This window comes from Oryza brachyantha, chromosome 3 (assembly GCF_000231095.2).
Source record: "Oryza brachyantha chromosome 3, ObraRS2, whole genome shotgun sequence".
Classification (NCBI taxonomy): Eukaryota; Viridiplantae; Streptophyta; class Magnoliopsida; order Poales; family Poaceae; genus Oryza; species Oryza brachyantha.
In genome coordinates, this window is record NC_023165.2 from 26525287 (window position 1) to 26538439 (window position 13153).

A 13153-nucleotide genomic window follows, 5' to 3' on the forward strand; every position below is an offset into this window, starting at 1 on the left:
ATACCAAATTATGGATTTAAGACATTGTATCCAAAACTATAGATTTAAAAAAGAAAATAGTAGGCTCTATAACTTGCGGTTCAGTTTTAACACTAAATATGTAGTTTTTGAATACGAGATCTTAAATATGTAGTTTTCTAATAATTTTACCGTTAAATATGTAGTTTTGCGGTACACAATCTTAAACCTGCTGTTTTGGAATATTTTGATCAAAGTATATGTAGTTTTATAAAATTTACTCTTCATCGATATATAATAAAATTTAGCTTATATTTATAGACAAAATATAGGATGATCACATATATTGTTGAACTTTTTGCATGTTAGCATACCCTGTGAATGCATCACACATGCTGCTATAAAAAATAGTTGAGCTAGTTATATGGTATCTTTAAGAAAAAAAAACATCGTGTTATTTTTTTCTATGCCAGAAAAACGACCACATACCCCATTAAGATCGTGAATACAAACTTTTTAACACATTCTCGAGAGACAGAGAACATCCAATAATAAGATCGTGAAAATATCACTACATTCTTTCTAAAAACATATCCAACGTGTCCTGCTGCTATGCTATGTTGGCTTTCCTATGTATATACTTATGTTTTCGCTTCTGCTTATTTTCATAAATAAAATTTAAATATTTAACATCAAATTTGAGTTAATTTTAGGAGGTTTTTTCTAATAAAGTTTATTTTTTTAATTGCTAAGAATACATATATAAAATTTTTATTTATAATTTTTTTCTTTTTAAATATATTGCTCGGATGATCTGAAATTATTGGACCGGCATACGATCCAATGCATTCCCCGACGTGGCATGCCCATTTCTTTCCTGGCTAGATCAGCAATCGTCAATCTCTATGCAAGTGGGCCCCATTTCCTCAAAACACCCGTAAAAAAAATCCATGGAGGAAAAATAGGAGGATCGCGCCGGCCGATGCCCACGTCGTCCAAACCCCCTTGAAACCCACGACGACGGCCCATTTCCGCCACCACCACCACCGCCCGCCTCCCGTCAACGCCCCGGCTCGCGCGCCGCCATGGACCCATCCCCCGGCCTCCAGCGCCGCCCCGCGGCGGCCGCGGCCGCGGCGAGGGACGAACGCGCGGAGCCTCCCCGTGGCGGGCAGCGCGTCCTCCACGGCGACGTCGACCCGCCGCCGCGGGCGCGGCCCGGGATGCAGAAGCTGGCCATCGCCGCCATCGTGGTGCTCGGGTGCCTCCAGTTCCTGCCGGCCACCCACTTCCGCGACCCCGCCGATCCCCAGCGGACCTGGATCCCCTTCGACCGCTCGCGCTACCCGGTGGTACGACCGCCGCGCGTATTCCTCACTCTCTGGCTCTTTCGCTTCTCGCGCCATCTCGGCGTTTGCTTCGTACAGCTGTATGTAATCGTTGTCATTGATTTTTTTCTCCATGCTTGACTTGCACACATTGCATTGCAACTGGTTAGTACGCGAGGTAAATTGTTAGGCTTGCCCTCCCTTTAATGTGTCTTTCGGATTTTTTTTTAATTGTGGTATTGCAATCCGAAATGTGGAAACACGATAGCTTTGATAGATTGTGGATTAAATCAGGATCGCCGATGTATTTGTTTGTTGCATCTCGATGGATATCTCAATTCCGAGGAGAAGACGGTATTGTTTTGGCCAGAGTTAGGAAAAGCAAATTTCATGATATACTGCTGGGTTCTTTCTGCAGGATTTGCCCGAGGAGGTTGGAGGTGTTAATGTCTTTTCTTGGATAAGCTGTCTGGATCTTCGTGCTCTTGCTGTGTTGACAAACTCCACTCTATCCAGCTCAAGGTTCTGTTTGATCTCAGTATTTGTAACCAATGCATGTCTGATGTGGTGTTGGATAACTTTACTTTATTTTTCATTGCACCGTTAATGATATGTAACTAATGACAAGTTCATTCTCAGGTAGTATATATTTTTACATAATTGTGTTGTTTTCTTGTTTTAACAGTGATCCGCATAACATATCCTTCAATTTCTTAATACCTGAAAGAGGCACAGATAAATCGCCCTACTACAAGCTAAAAGCAGTACTGCCTGATTCGAATGTTACTGTTGCTAGGTGAGGGGAAAAAAACCTCTACTTTTATCTTGGGCATTGTTGCACCCTGATAGGCTGATACCTGTTTCTTTTACAGCCAAAAGAAAATCGAGGACAAGCTAAACGTTGCCACTCCAGAAGGAAACCTTTTTTGGTCATTCCCCAATGAATTGTCACCCATCATTATTGGAACAACTCAATTCTCACAAAAGAGATATGTCTATATTTCATCAGACTCAATTGTGAAGGTACTTATTCATATATGCGACCATTTACTCGAATCTACTACTGAGTTCACAGGAAAAAGTATAACTATTGAACCCATAAATAAGTATCATTGAGCATTAGTGGTAGGGACAGTTCCATGTGGTTGCTGTTCTAATGGCTTGTTCACTTTTTTCAGTCATTTAACCTGTGATAGCGAGTCACAATGCACTGAGTCGTGATTACAAATCTAGTAGTTTTTTCAAAGACATCTTTTGCTTGAGTAGTACTGTTAGTTGATTAAAGAAACTCAGAGTATGGAACTAAATTGGTGATGCCCTGTGACTGGTGCAACAGTTTCGTCAATTAGTCAATTAGGAGACAAAACCTGCGTATGAAGTGATTAATTGAGTATATTGCGATGGTTATGTTCTTTGATGAAGCCCTAGGCCCATAGAAGCTTTTGAGCATTGAAATGCTGTGTATCTAACTCAACATACAAAACTTATATATAATATTATACTATGAAGAGAACATTTACTAGATATGTTATGGTTAACTTATGTTAACCTTAATCTCCTCCCCAGGGCAAAATTGAAGATCTTGGTCGCATCGATTTGGGTACTTACGCCATCGGTGCCGTTGAAGATTGTACCAAGCGCGTTGGTGATTATGTTAGTACGGATGTTCTGAATGCTGTTCAGAAAACAGCTCCGAAAAATTTGGTGTATACTGAACCTTATGACAAGGATGCATGCTTGCTTGATTTTGATGTGCTTGTTGTGGAGCCACGCAGACTACGGAAGGACCTGATTGACTCTATCATGGTCTGGTTCAGGGCTTTCAGCCTATCCAATTCAAGGTCAGTGACTCGCATTCTGTTTTGGCCTTTTGGGCAACATCCACGTGAGCTCATTAGAATAACACTGTTCGTGTGTGTTGAATTTCCATTCTCAGAGACCAAATTAGGTTGGCAACAACATTGGCCTTCTATGAGAATTATCTGAAGCTCCCTTCCAGTTGGAAGCGGGCAGATGCTAACTCAGACATCCTGAACTACGATGGACCAAAGATTGTCTGCTCTGAAGGTGGACGTCAGCTTCAAGAACAAGGCTATGGCGAAAACTGGCAACAGTTCCTTGATCAGAAGTCCCTTCCCGTGCTTAGCTAGCTGAACAACGGCATTTCATCCAACGACCTGCATAGTTCTCTGTTTGTTGCTCGGTTGTTGGAGCTGACGACCACCGTGACGTGAGAGGATTTCCTTCAGCCGTAGGACAAGATATAAGATGCGGGCTACCCATTAACCTTTCACATGCTCTTGAAGGATTGTGTTTTGAAGTTGTACTCAGTAGACTGATTTATTTCAGCTTAACCCTAAAGTGTTCTTTTCGTTTCAGAGAATGTATGCTTCAGCTCAGCCTTGGCCTGCTCTCTCTTGCATTGACGTTGTACAACTTGGTTACACTAAGTCCACTCCAGCCACTGCCATTCTTGATGGCTTTCAAGGCTGAACCACCCGTGCTCAATTGTTTCATTAACACAAAAAGAGCTGAGCAAGGGGGCGTCACCTAGTTTCTACATTATTGCCATTACATAATTTACAACTAGATTGCTACTATGGGGCGTATATCCAAAGCGTACATCACAGGAAATCCCAGACTGGAATGGTGTACTGGCTTTGATCCGTAGTTTGGTGACCCAGTTGGGGATTGCTGCTAAGAAACTGCAATGATTGTATGTCCGGAGGGGGGGCCTGCACGAAAACATGGCACGCTACCTACTGTCAATTTCCATTAAGTCTAGACAAGGCCAAAAAGTCTATAGTATGAAACGCAGGGAATAGATATGAAGGGTAACTCCACGATACATAGTATACAAGAAAAGTATCAAATAAGATCATGGGGCAACGTGGTAACAGACTTGGTTAACAATAACGATGTGAAAAATCTCTTATAGATCTATAGAGATAAGCAATTATAAAAGGGAATATGTGGTGTGGGCTATCAACGATCACTTGGAAAGGGAACATGGATTTAAGTTGTATCAAACAATCACCTGGGGGATTTGTGGACCGCTATGAAAGGGTGGCTGCTGTAGATGAGGTTGCTGGAGAGGAGCAGGTGCTGTTTCCTGCATTTGTTTGGGAGTTCAAATTTGCAGCATATAAGCAACGAACAAAATTACACTCATCAACCAATCAACAATGTGTCAATGCTCAAGTTACCTGCCCAAATGGTGATATGCCAGGAAATCCCTGGAGAGAACCAAGCCCAAATTGCTGTGCAACATATGGTGCCTGTATTTGTGAAGAAATAGTACATCGGTACATCAGTCATAGAGATTACAACTACAAACTACAATAATCACCACTTTCATTCCTTTGTTTATCAAAACTGGGGTTTAGGAAATTACAGAAAGCAGAAATAAACATTACCTGTATTATATGGCTCGGTGCAAGAAATTGACTGGTTGGAGTTCTCAGATGATTTGGAATGTCATTTGATATTGTAGCAGGATCAACCCTAAGCGGAACTTCAGCCTCCTCAGGCTCCAGTAGACCTGCAACATTTTAATAAGATCAATCGTTGATCTATATGAAATGTAGTTTTGGATAAGCTTGGTTGAAGAATAAACCTTGTCTACCCTTTTTCTTCTTATTTGATTGAATAGGACTTTGTTGCTGGCGACGCATCTCTACATTTTTATTTTTCTTGCTACTTACTCTGCGAGGTTCACTGTTGCTGGCTTCAGGAAGCAAATTTTGCTGCTGAACTTTCATGATAGTGCTCAATGAAGACCTATCATGTAACTTTGCTTGTAATAGAAGTTCAACTTGCTCTAAAAACTGATCATATTGGCTCTCCATGTAGGTATAAGCTTCAATATTTTCCGCAGCTTTTGCTGCGATTTTGCATAACATTCGATATAACATGTTGTATCGTTTAGACAATGAGAACTTGGGATCTCCATCTGCAGCTTCAAAACCGTAGTTCTCCTTTGGAGATTCACTCTGAGCATCCTTTCTCCATCTTTTCAAAATGTAGTGTGGTGGAAGTTCTTTAATATTTCTGACCTCGAGAACTTTCAGTACATGGCAACACGGAATACCTGTGAATTCAAATTTCTTACAGCTACAAGCTACCATACATTCTGATGAGTCAAATCTAACAAAATGGCCACGGGGCCTATTTTTTACAGTTACCTCGTATTCAGATATTGGTGCAATCTCACCACAGCTATAAACCATGCAGGTCAAGGTCAGTTCAAATTCTAACCTGAACATCTCAAAAAGTGCTGGAGTATACGCATTAGCAGCTTGCCATAGCATCCGCAGAGGTGCTATTCTCTGTGTCATTTGAACCCCAAGGTAGTCAGCTTGTTGTTCAGCCAGGCGTTTCTCCTCCAAAAGTTTGTCATAATTATTAAAAAAGGATGGAAAATCCATCTCCTTTTTTAGAATATCTGCCAGCATAGTATCAGTGTTATTATCACTTCGGAGTGTGGCTGCAATATCCGCACAGAATGTATCACGCCCATATGGCAAAGCCCATCTTTCTCTATCTGCATATAATTTACCTAACCACTCATTGTCCTTCAGATTGTACTTCTCTGAGAGGATTTCCCAACTTGACATGAAATCCTCCTCCTCCTCATAGCAGTACAACCACCTGCTAAAATCCTCTGCAAAAGTTTCTGAGGCTTGGAAGGTATTATTTAATATCTTAGTGGCATTTTCATATAAATGAATCAGTGAAAAGCGCTGGGTAGTCCCTGGCCAAACAGAACCAACTGCTTCACTGATTGCTGTAGACTGATCAATCATAACTGTTTTTGGTTGCTTGCCACTCATTGCAGATTTGAAAGTTTCAAGCAACCATTTGAAGGATTCAACTGATTCATAATAAACCAATGCTGCACCAAATATGATGGGCTGCTTGTGATGGTTAACGCCAATAAACAACAATAGAGGCCTAACATGATTGCCTGTGCTATATCTTGTGTCAACACACACTACATCACCAAAGTAGTTGTAATCCAAAATTGATTTAACATCTGCCCAGAATATGTTTGTCAACTGGTCATCTTCATCTACTTGGATGGCATAAAAGAAAGAAGGATGTTCACCTTTCTTCCTCTGCAAATATTCACAAATAACCTGGGCATCACCTAATTGCATATCCTTTGACTGCCTCGTCCTTGCATAATTTTTGTAATCATGTGGTATGAAAACAACTCTTGGTGGATCCAGAGGCTGCTGTAACTTTGCTAATAACTTCTGTGATCTCAGAACCTGAATGTCCACCAAAGGAGCTTCAAGATCATGATTATGATCGGCCGCATACTCAGTCACTACATATTTGCTGCTCACTGTGATTTTAATAGTCATGTGTGCCTGGCAACCAGTTCTCGTTTCTGACCGTGGCTTCTTTGGATCAGTAGTGACACTTTTTGAGCGGAATCCCTCTTTAGAACATACATATGCCCGAGATCTTGTAATATTTGTCGCCGTTTTTTCCAACCATCCTTTTCGGACGCTGAACCCCACAGTACCAGCGTAGGTGACATAGCAGTCATAGGCCTTGTCTTCATTCAGGAAAACCATTCCAACTTTTGGCTCTCCTCCAGGTCCAGCAACTACTTCCGTCTCTGGATCTGGTTCTACTTCAATTATTTCATCTTCTTTACTCTCATCCTGGAACAAGGGTAATAATTGTATGTGTTAAAGCAAAGAGGAAATCAAATTGCAGTAGTTCATTTGGTATTGTTTTGGTATTGGTTCATTTGGAATAATAATGTCAAGTTCAAAGTACAAGTCATTGTTCCCTTTTGTAACCCAACTGAAAATAGGGCGGAGGACTAAAAATCAGCTTAAATGCAGCATTTGCAGAGAAAAAAAGTCTCAAAATAACATACATCATTTTACATGTGGATCTTACCTTATCTTCTTTTTTGAGATTTTGCTTTTCAAGACGTTTAGAACGCCTTTCCGAAGGTTGCTCCGGTGGCTGCCAATTCATGAATGTAAGAAAACATAAAAAGATGAGATAAATTTCATGCATAATGAAACATCTATGTGAACCAATACACAATAAATGCATACTTTGTGCAGCAGATACCAAGTCCGTTGCTATCAACACCAGAGAAGTGAACAACAACATTGGTGTGCAATAGAAGATGCCTATTGCTTAGTTCTTACTACCTCCAGTTTGATATCATTTTGGACAACGAGACTGGACTTTTAAATCTATCTTTGACTATGTTTTTCTATTAAAATATGCACCAAAAAATAATGTTTACTTTTATTAGAATACTATTTATGACTCATCTATACATGTTGTCCTAGTGTTTTTAAACTAAATATTTTCAAATTTATTAATAGTCAAAGTTTTAAAAACCTAACCACACCCTTATCCAAAACAACAATAGTTATGGAACTGGAGGGAGTAGTTCAGTAGCAAAGGTAAACAGGACACACAAACTACAAATGAAGTGATAGAGCATTATTTCCCACAAAACGTAGAAATTTGCATGCCAGTATAGCACTGTGTATACTAAGTGCAGTGAGTTGTAAACTGGGTCATGTGATCTCTATCTTGTGAGATAACTGCTAGATACCAAATGTGTACTATTTTGACTCTTTCATTGGCTAATTAATCACCTACTAAACGGGGGAAATACAAACAGCAGTGGAACAGAATAATACAGAGAATCAACAATATTCTTCAGTATCATGGAAGAGAAGTTACCGCCAGTCCTTCGCTTGCCAGAAATCTACCTCCATCACCACGTTTTCGTCTTTCAGCCAAAGCTTGGCGTGAGGCAATCTGCAAACGACAAGAGCACATACTTACCAAGTGAATCTAGTTAAATTACATGCATGGACCAACTGTTCAGTTAGTAGCACATGCTTATGTGTTGACATGTCTAGCACAAATGTATAAGCCGCACATATTTTTTTTGTGTGGAAAATCATCTGTATTTCTTATATACGAAAATGCAACATAAATATCTTGTATTTCCTAGGCATAATGGACAGATTCCAACCACTACAAGGGAAGTGATAGAATCTTTTTATTCAAAGCTATATCGTGTTCCTAATTTCCACTTGTATTTGGATCACTATCCAGTTGAGCTTGCTAATCATCTTGAGATAATATTATGCTTAGAACTCTAGACATCTAATGTCCATTTTCATGTCATCACGACAGTGACTGATTCCTTGGCACTCAATTCAGGCAGTGAAGGCAGCTATTAAAAATTATATCTATGATACAAACTTCTATTAACAGTGTGTGACAAGTATAAAAAATCAACCTGTTCCCCTCGTTATGTTAAAAGACATAACAGCCAGTCAAATTGTTAGGTATCAAGTATCTTGCTTTCCATTTTGTTATCAGTGGTGTCTACATACATTTGATTCAAATATACCCCTCAGTAATTTATACTATTAATCTTCTTCTCACAGCTAATAACAATCCGTAAATAATTTACCTTGGCAGGCCTTCCCGATACAGGTCTGCTCTGTCGCTTTGAGAGGTACTTATTAACTATCTTCTTTCTTTCCTCATTAGTATACTGTGACGCCCTCAGACCAAGTTCCCTTAACACGCGTGCCTGCAGGGCATTGCCATCAGTATCAGCTTTTCTCGGCCTTCCCCTCCCTCTCTTTCCCTTCACTTCAACCTGTACCTCCTCTTCCATTTCCTCCTCCCATTTCTGCTCCTGCTCTTCATCATCATCACCATCTTGTGCCATTGCCATATCCTCCCTCTCAGCCTCCAATTGGACAACAGATCCCCCATCCTTCTGTATAACATCCTTTTTACTCCTACCCCTTGTCGAACCCCTCGTCTTGCGCATCTCCTGACCATTCTTTGAGCCTGCTATCCCAACACCCTTCTCCACAGAACTCCCCACTTCGATCACCTCTGAGCCATTTTTCACAGGCTTGCAATCTTTCTTCTTATTATTGGCACCCCTCTTCCTCTTACCAGCAGCACACTCCTGCACCTCCTCCTCTTTCAACTCATCCAATCCATTTGCCTTATTCCTCCGATTCGCGTAGTTTCCCCTGGAGCAGAGGAACCTCTGCATGATCATGACGCCATTACCAACCGATCGGCGATTGGAGCCCGTCCGCGCCTTAAACCCCAACCTATCGCCGTACCCGTAGTAGAACCCCTTGGCGGCGTGCACGGAGTCGAACTCCATCCCCAGCACCGGCACCGCGGCGGCCACCTCCCCGGGCGCCACCTCCAGCTCGTGGTTGTGCTCCACCACCAGCTTCGAAACCCTCCACTTCCCCCCGACCGCGTCCTTCTTCACCACCTCCATCATCGCCCTGCACCTCTCATCCGCCGCCGCCGCCGCCGCAGCCGCCGAAGCAGCCTCCTCCTCCTCCTCCTCCCCCTCCTCCCCACCATCAGCGGCGCCGGCCTGACGGAGCAACGAATCGCCGCCCACCACCTCGTCCGGCTCCGGAGGGCCCGCGGCGGCGGGCTGGTCAGCCATGCGCCGCGGCGGGGGGGCCGGTGCGAGGCCGAGGCGGCTAGCCGGCTAGGGTTCGGCGCCGGGGATTTGAAATGGCACCGCGGCGGGGTTTGGGCGGCAAGGCGAGCGAGGCAGCCGCGCGGAGGAGGAGGGAGGCAGTTGGGAGGGGGAGGAGATCGGGTGCGGGGCGGAGGCGTCTTGCCTTCGCTGCGGCGGCCGGCGAGACTCGGGATCCCGCGAGACTCCAAACGGACCACGGTGGGAGGGGGGCGGGTGGTGCTGGTTCTGGGATCCAAGGGAGCCCAAGAGAGCATCTACTCCCCGAGCCGCGAGTACACTGCCCGTGTCACTGCCAGGTGGGACCCGCGGAGGTGTGGCCCACCTGTCGGTGGGTGGTGTGGTGCTGGTGACTGTGACGGTGGATCCGCGGCGATGGGGTTCGTGGCGGCGACCGGAGGTGGGCGACAGTGTGGCGCCAGTCGGGGCGCGCCGCGTGTCCCGGGACACAGTGGCGCGGGCTTTTTTCTTTTAATAGGATTAGGATGTGGGGTTGTGTGGGTCCCCGGTGTCAGTGGTTGGTGCTTTTCAAGGAACGGTAGTGGATAATTGCGCATGTTTTCTCATCTTTTAAAATGACTTTCGAGAGCTGATTTAAATCTACTTTTTGATTTACTTTATTCAGTAATTTAGTTTGTAGCATTCCGTAAGTATCATAAGTCATTCAACTATCTAGCAAAGGAATACACCCGGGTCCCTCCAGAATGCTTAGTGAGGTACTTAAAAACATAATTAAGTTAAGTACTATATTGATTTTTTTACCAAGCACATCTCTTTAACACTGCATTGAAGGTGCCCTTATATGGCACGGATATGATACAACCGAACGGAATGGTTGATTTTAGACGTTTGATCACTTGTTTTGTCTAAAATATCAACACGTGTCCTAGAAAGGCTTCGTTTTTAATTAGCTTCTCTGGTTTATCCTATAAACTTCTTTTGAGCCATTATTGTATTGGAGTATGGAAAAATAAGGGACAAACCATTAAGATTTAAAAAGGCAGGAGACAAAATGCATTAGGGTTGAAAAAGTGAATGATACTATAGTCTTTACAGTCTTTACAGATTTGTATAGTTGTATGTAAGATATAATAAGTAATCTTTTTTAGACGAACGACGCATGTAAGTGCCATTTATTTTGTTTTTCTGTTTTGTTATTACATGCAATTTAAGCATGAACTATATTTTTTATATAAATTTTAAATAAGATGATGAATGAGCAAAACTATAAGATTTAGGTACATGTGCAATACTATATGTAGAGATATTTGAAACTGTCATGTTTGAACTTTGACGGTATAAAAATCCTATAAATACCAAAAGCAAACAACTCATCAACCTATTAGTACGCTTTTTAAAAATATTTTCTGTTTGACTTCAGTTTCACCTTGAAGATGCTTTAAAATTAATTATAGCTACCATTCATGTTCATTCGTACATATTTAGATAGCATAGGAGTACATCATAAATATGATTGGACATATTTAGTTCTATGTCCATGATTACCTCAAAATGTGAAAGCGCACACCCTACTTTTATTTATCCAATCCCAGGCTTGCCTCTTACTTTGTCATTATTTGACAAATAAACAGGTTGTAGCACAACCGCAAATGTAAATGTCCTTAGCACTGCATGCTGAACTCCAGCTTATCTATATTAGGCTCTGTTCTAAACAGAGGTTGGAATTAGCTATTTTCTTAATTTTAAACTACTGAACGATGTATTTTTTAATCAAAACACTCTAGTTGCTTTAAAAAATAAAAGAGATTCATTTTGCAAAATTTTAATAGTTAATGCTCGATTAGTCATATACTAATCATGTTTCTCATTTTGTGTGCGGCTAATAAGCCCTTTCCAACCTCTGTTTAGAACACAGACCTTTGCCCTCTCCTATTGTTTTATGAACTTTTGGCAAATAAGGAATTTAAAAATTCTATCATGAACAGAAGTCAAATTAAGAGTATTAGATGACGATGGTTAGAAATGGCAATCGGGTATGGATAGAACATACCAATACCAAGTGGTGGAACCAAGGCTACCAAGCCATAGTTGCCCTAGGGCTTAAGCCTTAGGTTTGTCTACTTAGTTCTTTTAAATTTATTTAAAAACTTACCCAAATTTAAAGATTCAATAAATTATATCATTTGAGCTCTACTCTTAGCCGTTCCGCCCCTATCAATATCCAAGGATTGACAGCGGATACGCAAAGTGGATGATTGTTTTCTTCTCTTCTATGGAAATCTTAAATATATCTCATTATATGTTTTGTTATCGACCCATATTATTTTTTAGTGGTTTTGATTTACATTACTAAATATTGTCGTAGAGTTACCACATCCATGTAACTAGTTTGATCGAAGAAACAAATGGTGGAAAGTTCGATACGGCCTTCCCTCAATGGCCCGAAGATGCCCAACTGGGCCGTCGGCTTTGCGGCCAGAAATTCAATCGAACCGGCGTCTAGGCCGTTCTCCTTCGGCTGAATTAAGTCTCCTCCATTCATAGCCCATCTGAAAAAACCCCATGACGAAGTAGAAAAAGGCACTGACAACTCTAATTTCTGCATGCAATATGCATGGTGCATCTCAGTAGACATTTGGAATTTCTGTTTCATTCGAGGTTTTTTTCTCTGTTGCATGGTGCATCTCGGAGCATCTCTACCATGTCATCTATCTCATTCTCCATCTTAAAAATAGAGAATTAAGGATAAAAATTGAACTACAGCAGAACATTCGTCATATCCTGTATTTTTAGATGTTATTTATATTATGAGAAAAACTTTATATTTAGACGATCTCTCTACATCATCTAAAGAGATAGGAAGTATGTTATATATGGATGATTTGCTGAAGTATAAAGAGATATGAAAGATAAAAATATTTTAGATGATTATCCAAACGAAGATATGGATGATCACGTTTAGATACGCTGCGGAGATGCTCTCATTAGTCGGTAGACATTTGGAATTTCTGTTTCATTCGAGTTTTTTATTTCCTGATGCTGTTTCAATCGTCTTCCCATGACCATTCCGTGTAACCTGCAGTATCTGAACTCTGAATCACAATCTTCCCAGGTTTGCACGGAAAATTTCAACTGGAAAACACTCCGAAATCGCATTGAACATTCTTGGAAAATGGAACAGTTCATATGTTTTTTGTTTAAAAAAAGCACTTTCACAGTTGACAGCCAAAGCATCAGGACGCAAGCAACCGAACAGGACTGCACTACCCGACAGAGACAAAACAAACTACAATACCAAATTATTTTATCACAAAGAGTGATCAACTTGCAACTTGACATTTGCATTATTGTTGTCCTAGGCTGCCGTCTCTGTCAT

The 13153-nt window shown here is 41.5% G+C and overlaps 2 protein-coding genes across 2 annotated transcripts; one reads left to right on the forward strand and one right to left on the reverse strand.

The window, feature by feature from the left end:
• Positions 1 to 949: 949 nt before the first annotated feature.
• LOC102708513 lies at positions 950 to 3516 on the forward strand. The gene is made up of 6 exons (XM_006651809.3): positions 950 to 1310; positions 1705 to 1808; positions 1972 to 2082; positions 2159 to 2309; positions 2853 to 3127; positions 3223 to 3516. The coding sequence occupies exons 1-6, from the start codon at positions 1044 to 1046 to the stop codon at positions 3434 to 3436; spliced, it is 1122 nt and encodes a 373-aa protein (XP_006651872.2). The 5' UTR covers positions 950 to 1043; the 3' UTR covers positions 3437 to 3516.
• A 376-nt stretch (positions 3517 to 3892) lies between these two features.
• Positions 3893 to 10002, reverse strand: LOC102708790 (protein FAR1-RELATED SEQUENCE 5-like). Its single transcript, XM_015835349.2, has 8 exons — positions 8761 to 10002; positions 8016 to 8093; positions 7206 to 7274; positions 4903 to 6961; positions 4703 to 4827; positions 4493 to 4564; positions 4324 to 4398; positions 3893 to 4021 (listed from the first exon to the last, which is right to left on the reverse strand). Exons 1-8 carry the CDS (start codon positions 9778 to 9780, stop codon positions 3911 to 3913), a joined length of 3609 nt encoding a protein of 1202 aa, XP_015690835.2. The 5' UTR covers positions 9781 to 10002; the 3' UTR covers positions 3893 to 3910.
• Between the last annotated feature and the right edge of the window lie 3151 nt (positions 10003 to 13153).

Coding starts and splice junctions, on each gene's coding strand:
- LOC102708513 (XM_006651809.3), top strand. CDS start 1,044: ATGGACCCATCCCCCGGCCTCCAGCGCCGCCCCGCGGCGGCCGCGGCC. Junction 1,311..1,704: donor ACCGCTCGCGCTACCCGGTG/GTACGACCGCCG, acceptor TTCTTTCTGCAG/GATTTGCCCGAGGAGGTTGG. Junction 2,310..2,852: donor CATCAGACTCAATTGTGAAG/GTACTTATTCAT, acceptor TCTCCTCCCCAG/GGCAAAATTGAAGATCTTGG.
- LOC102708790 (XM_015835349.2), bottom strand. CDS start 9,780: ATGGCTGACCAGCCCGCCGCCGCGGGCCCTCCGGAGCCGGACGAGGTG. Junction 8,094..8,760: donor TATCGGGAAGGCCTGCCAAG/GTAAATTATTTA, acceptor TGTCGTTTGCAG/ATTGCCTCACGCCAAGCTTT. Junction 4,399..4,492: donor GCATATCACCATTTGGGCAG/GTAACTTGAGCA, acceptor AAACAAATGCAG/GAAACAGCACCTGCTCCTCT.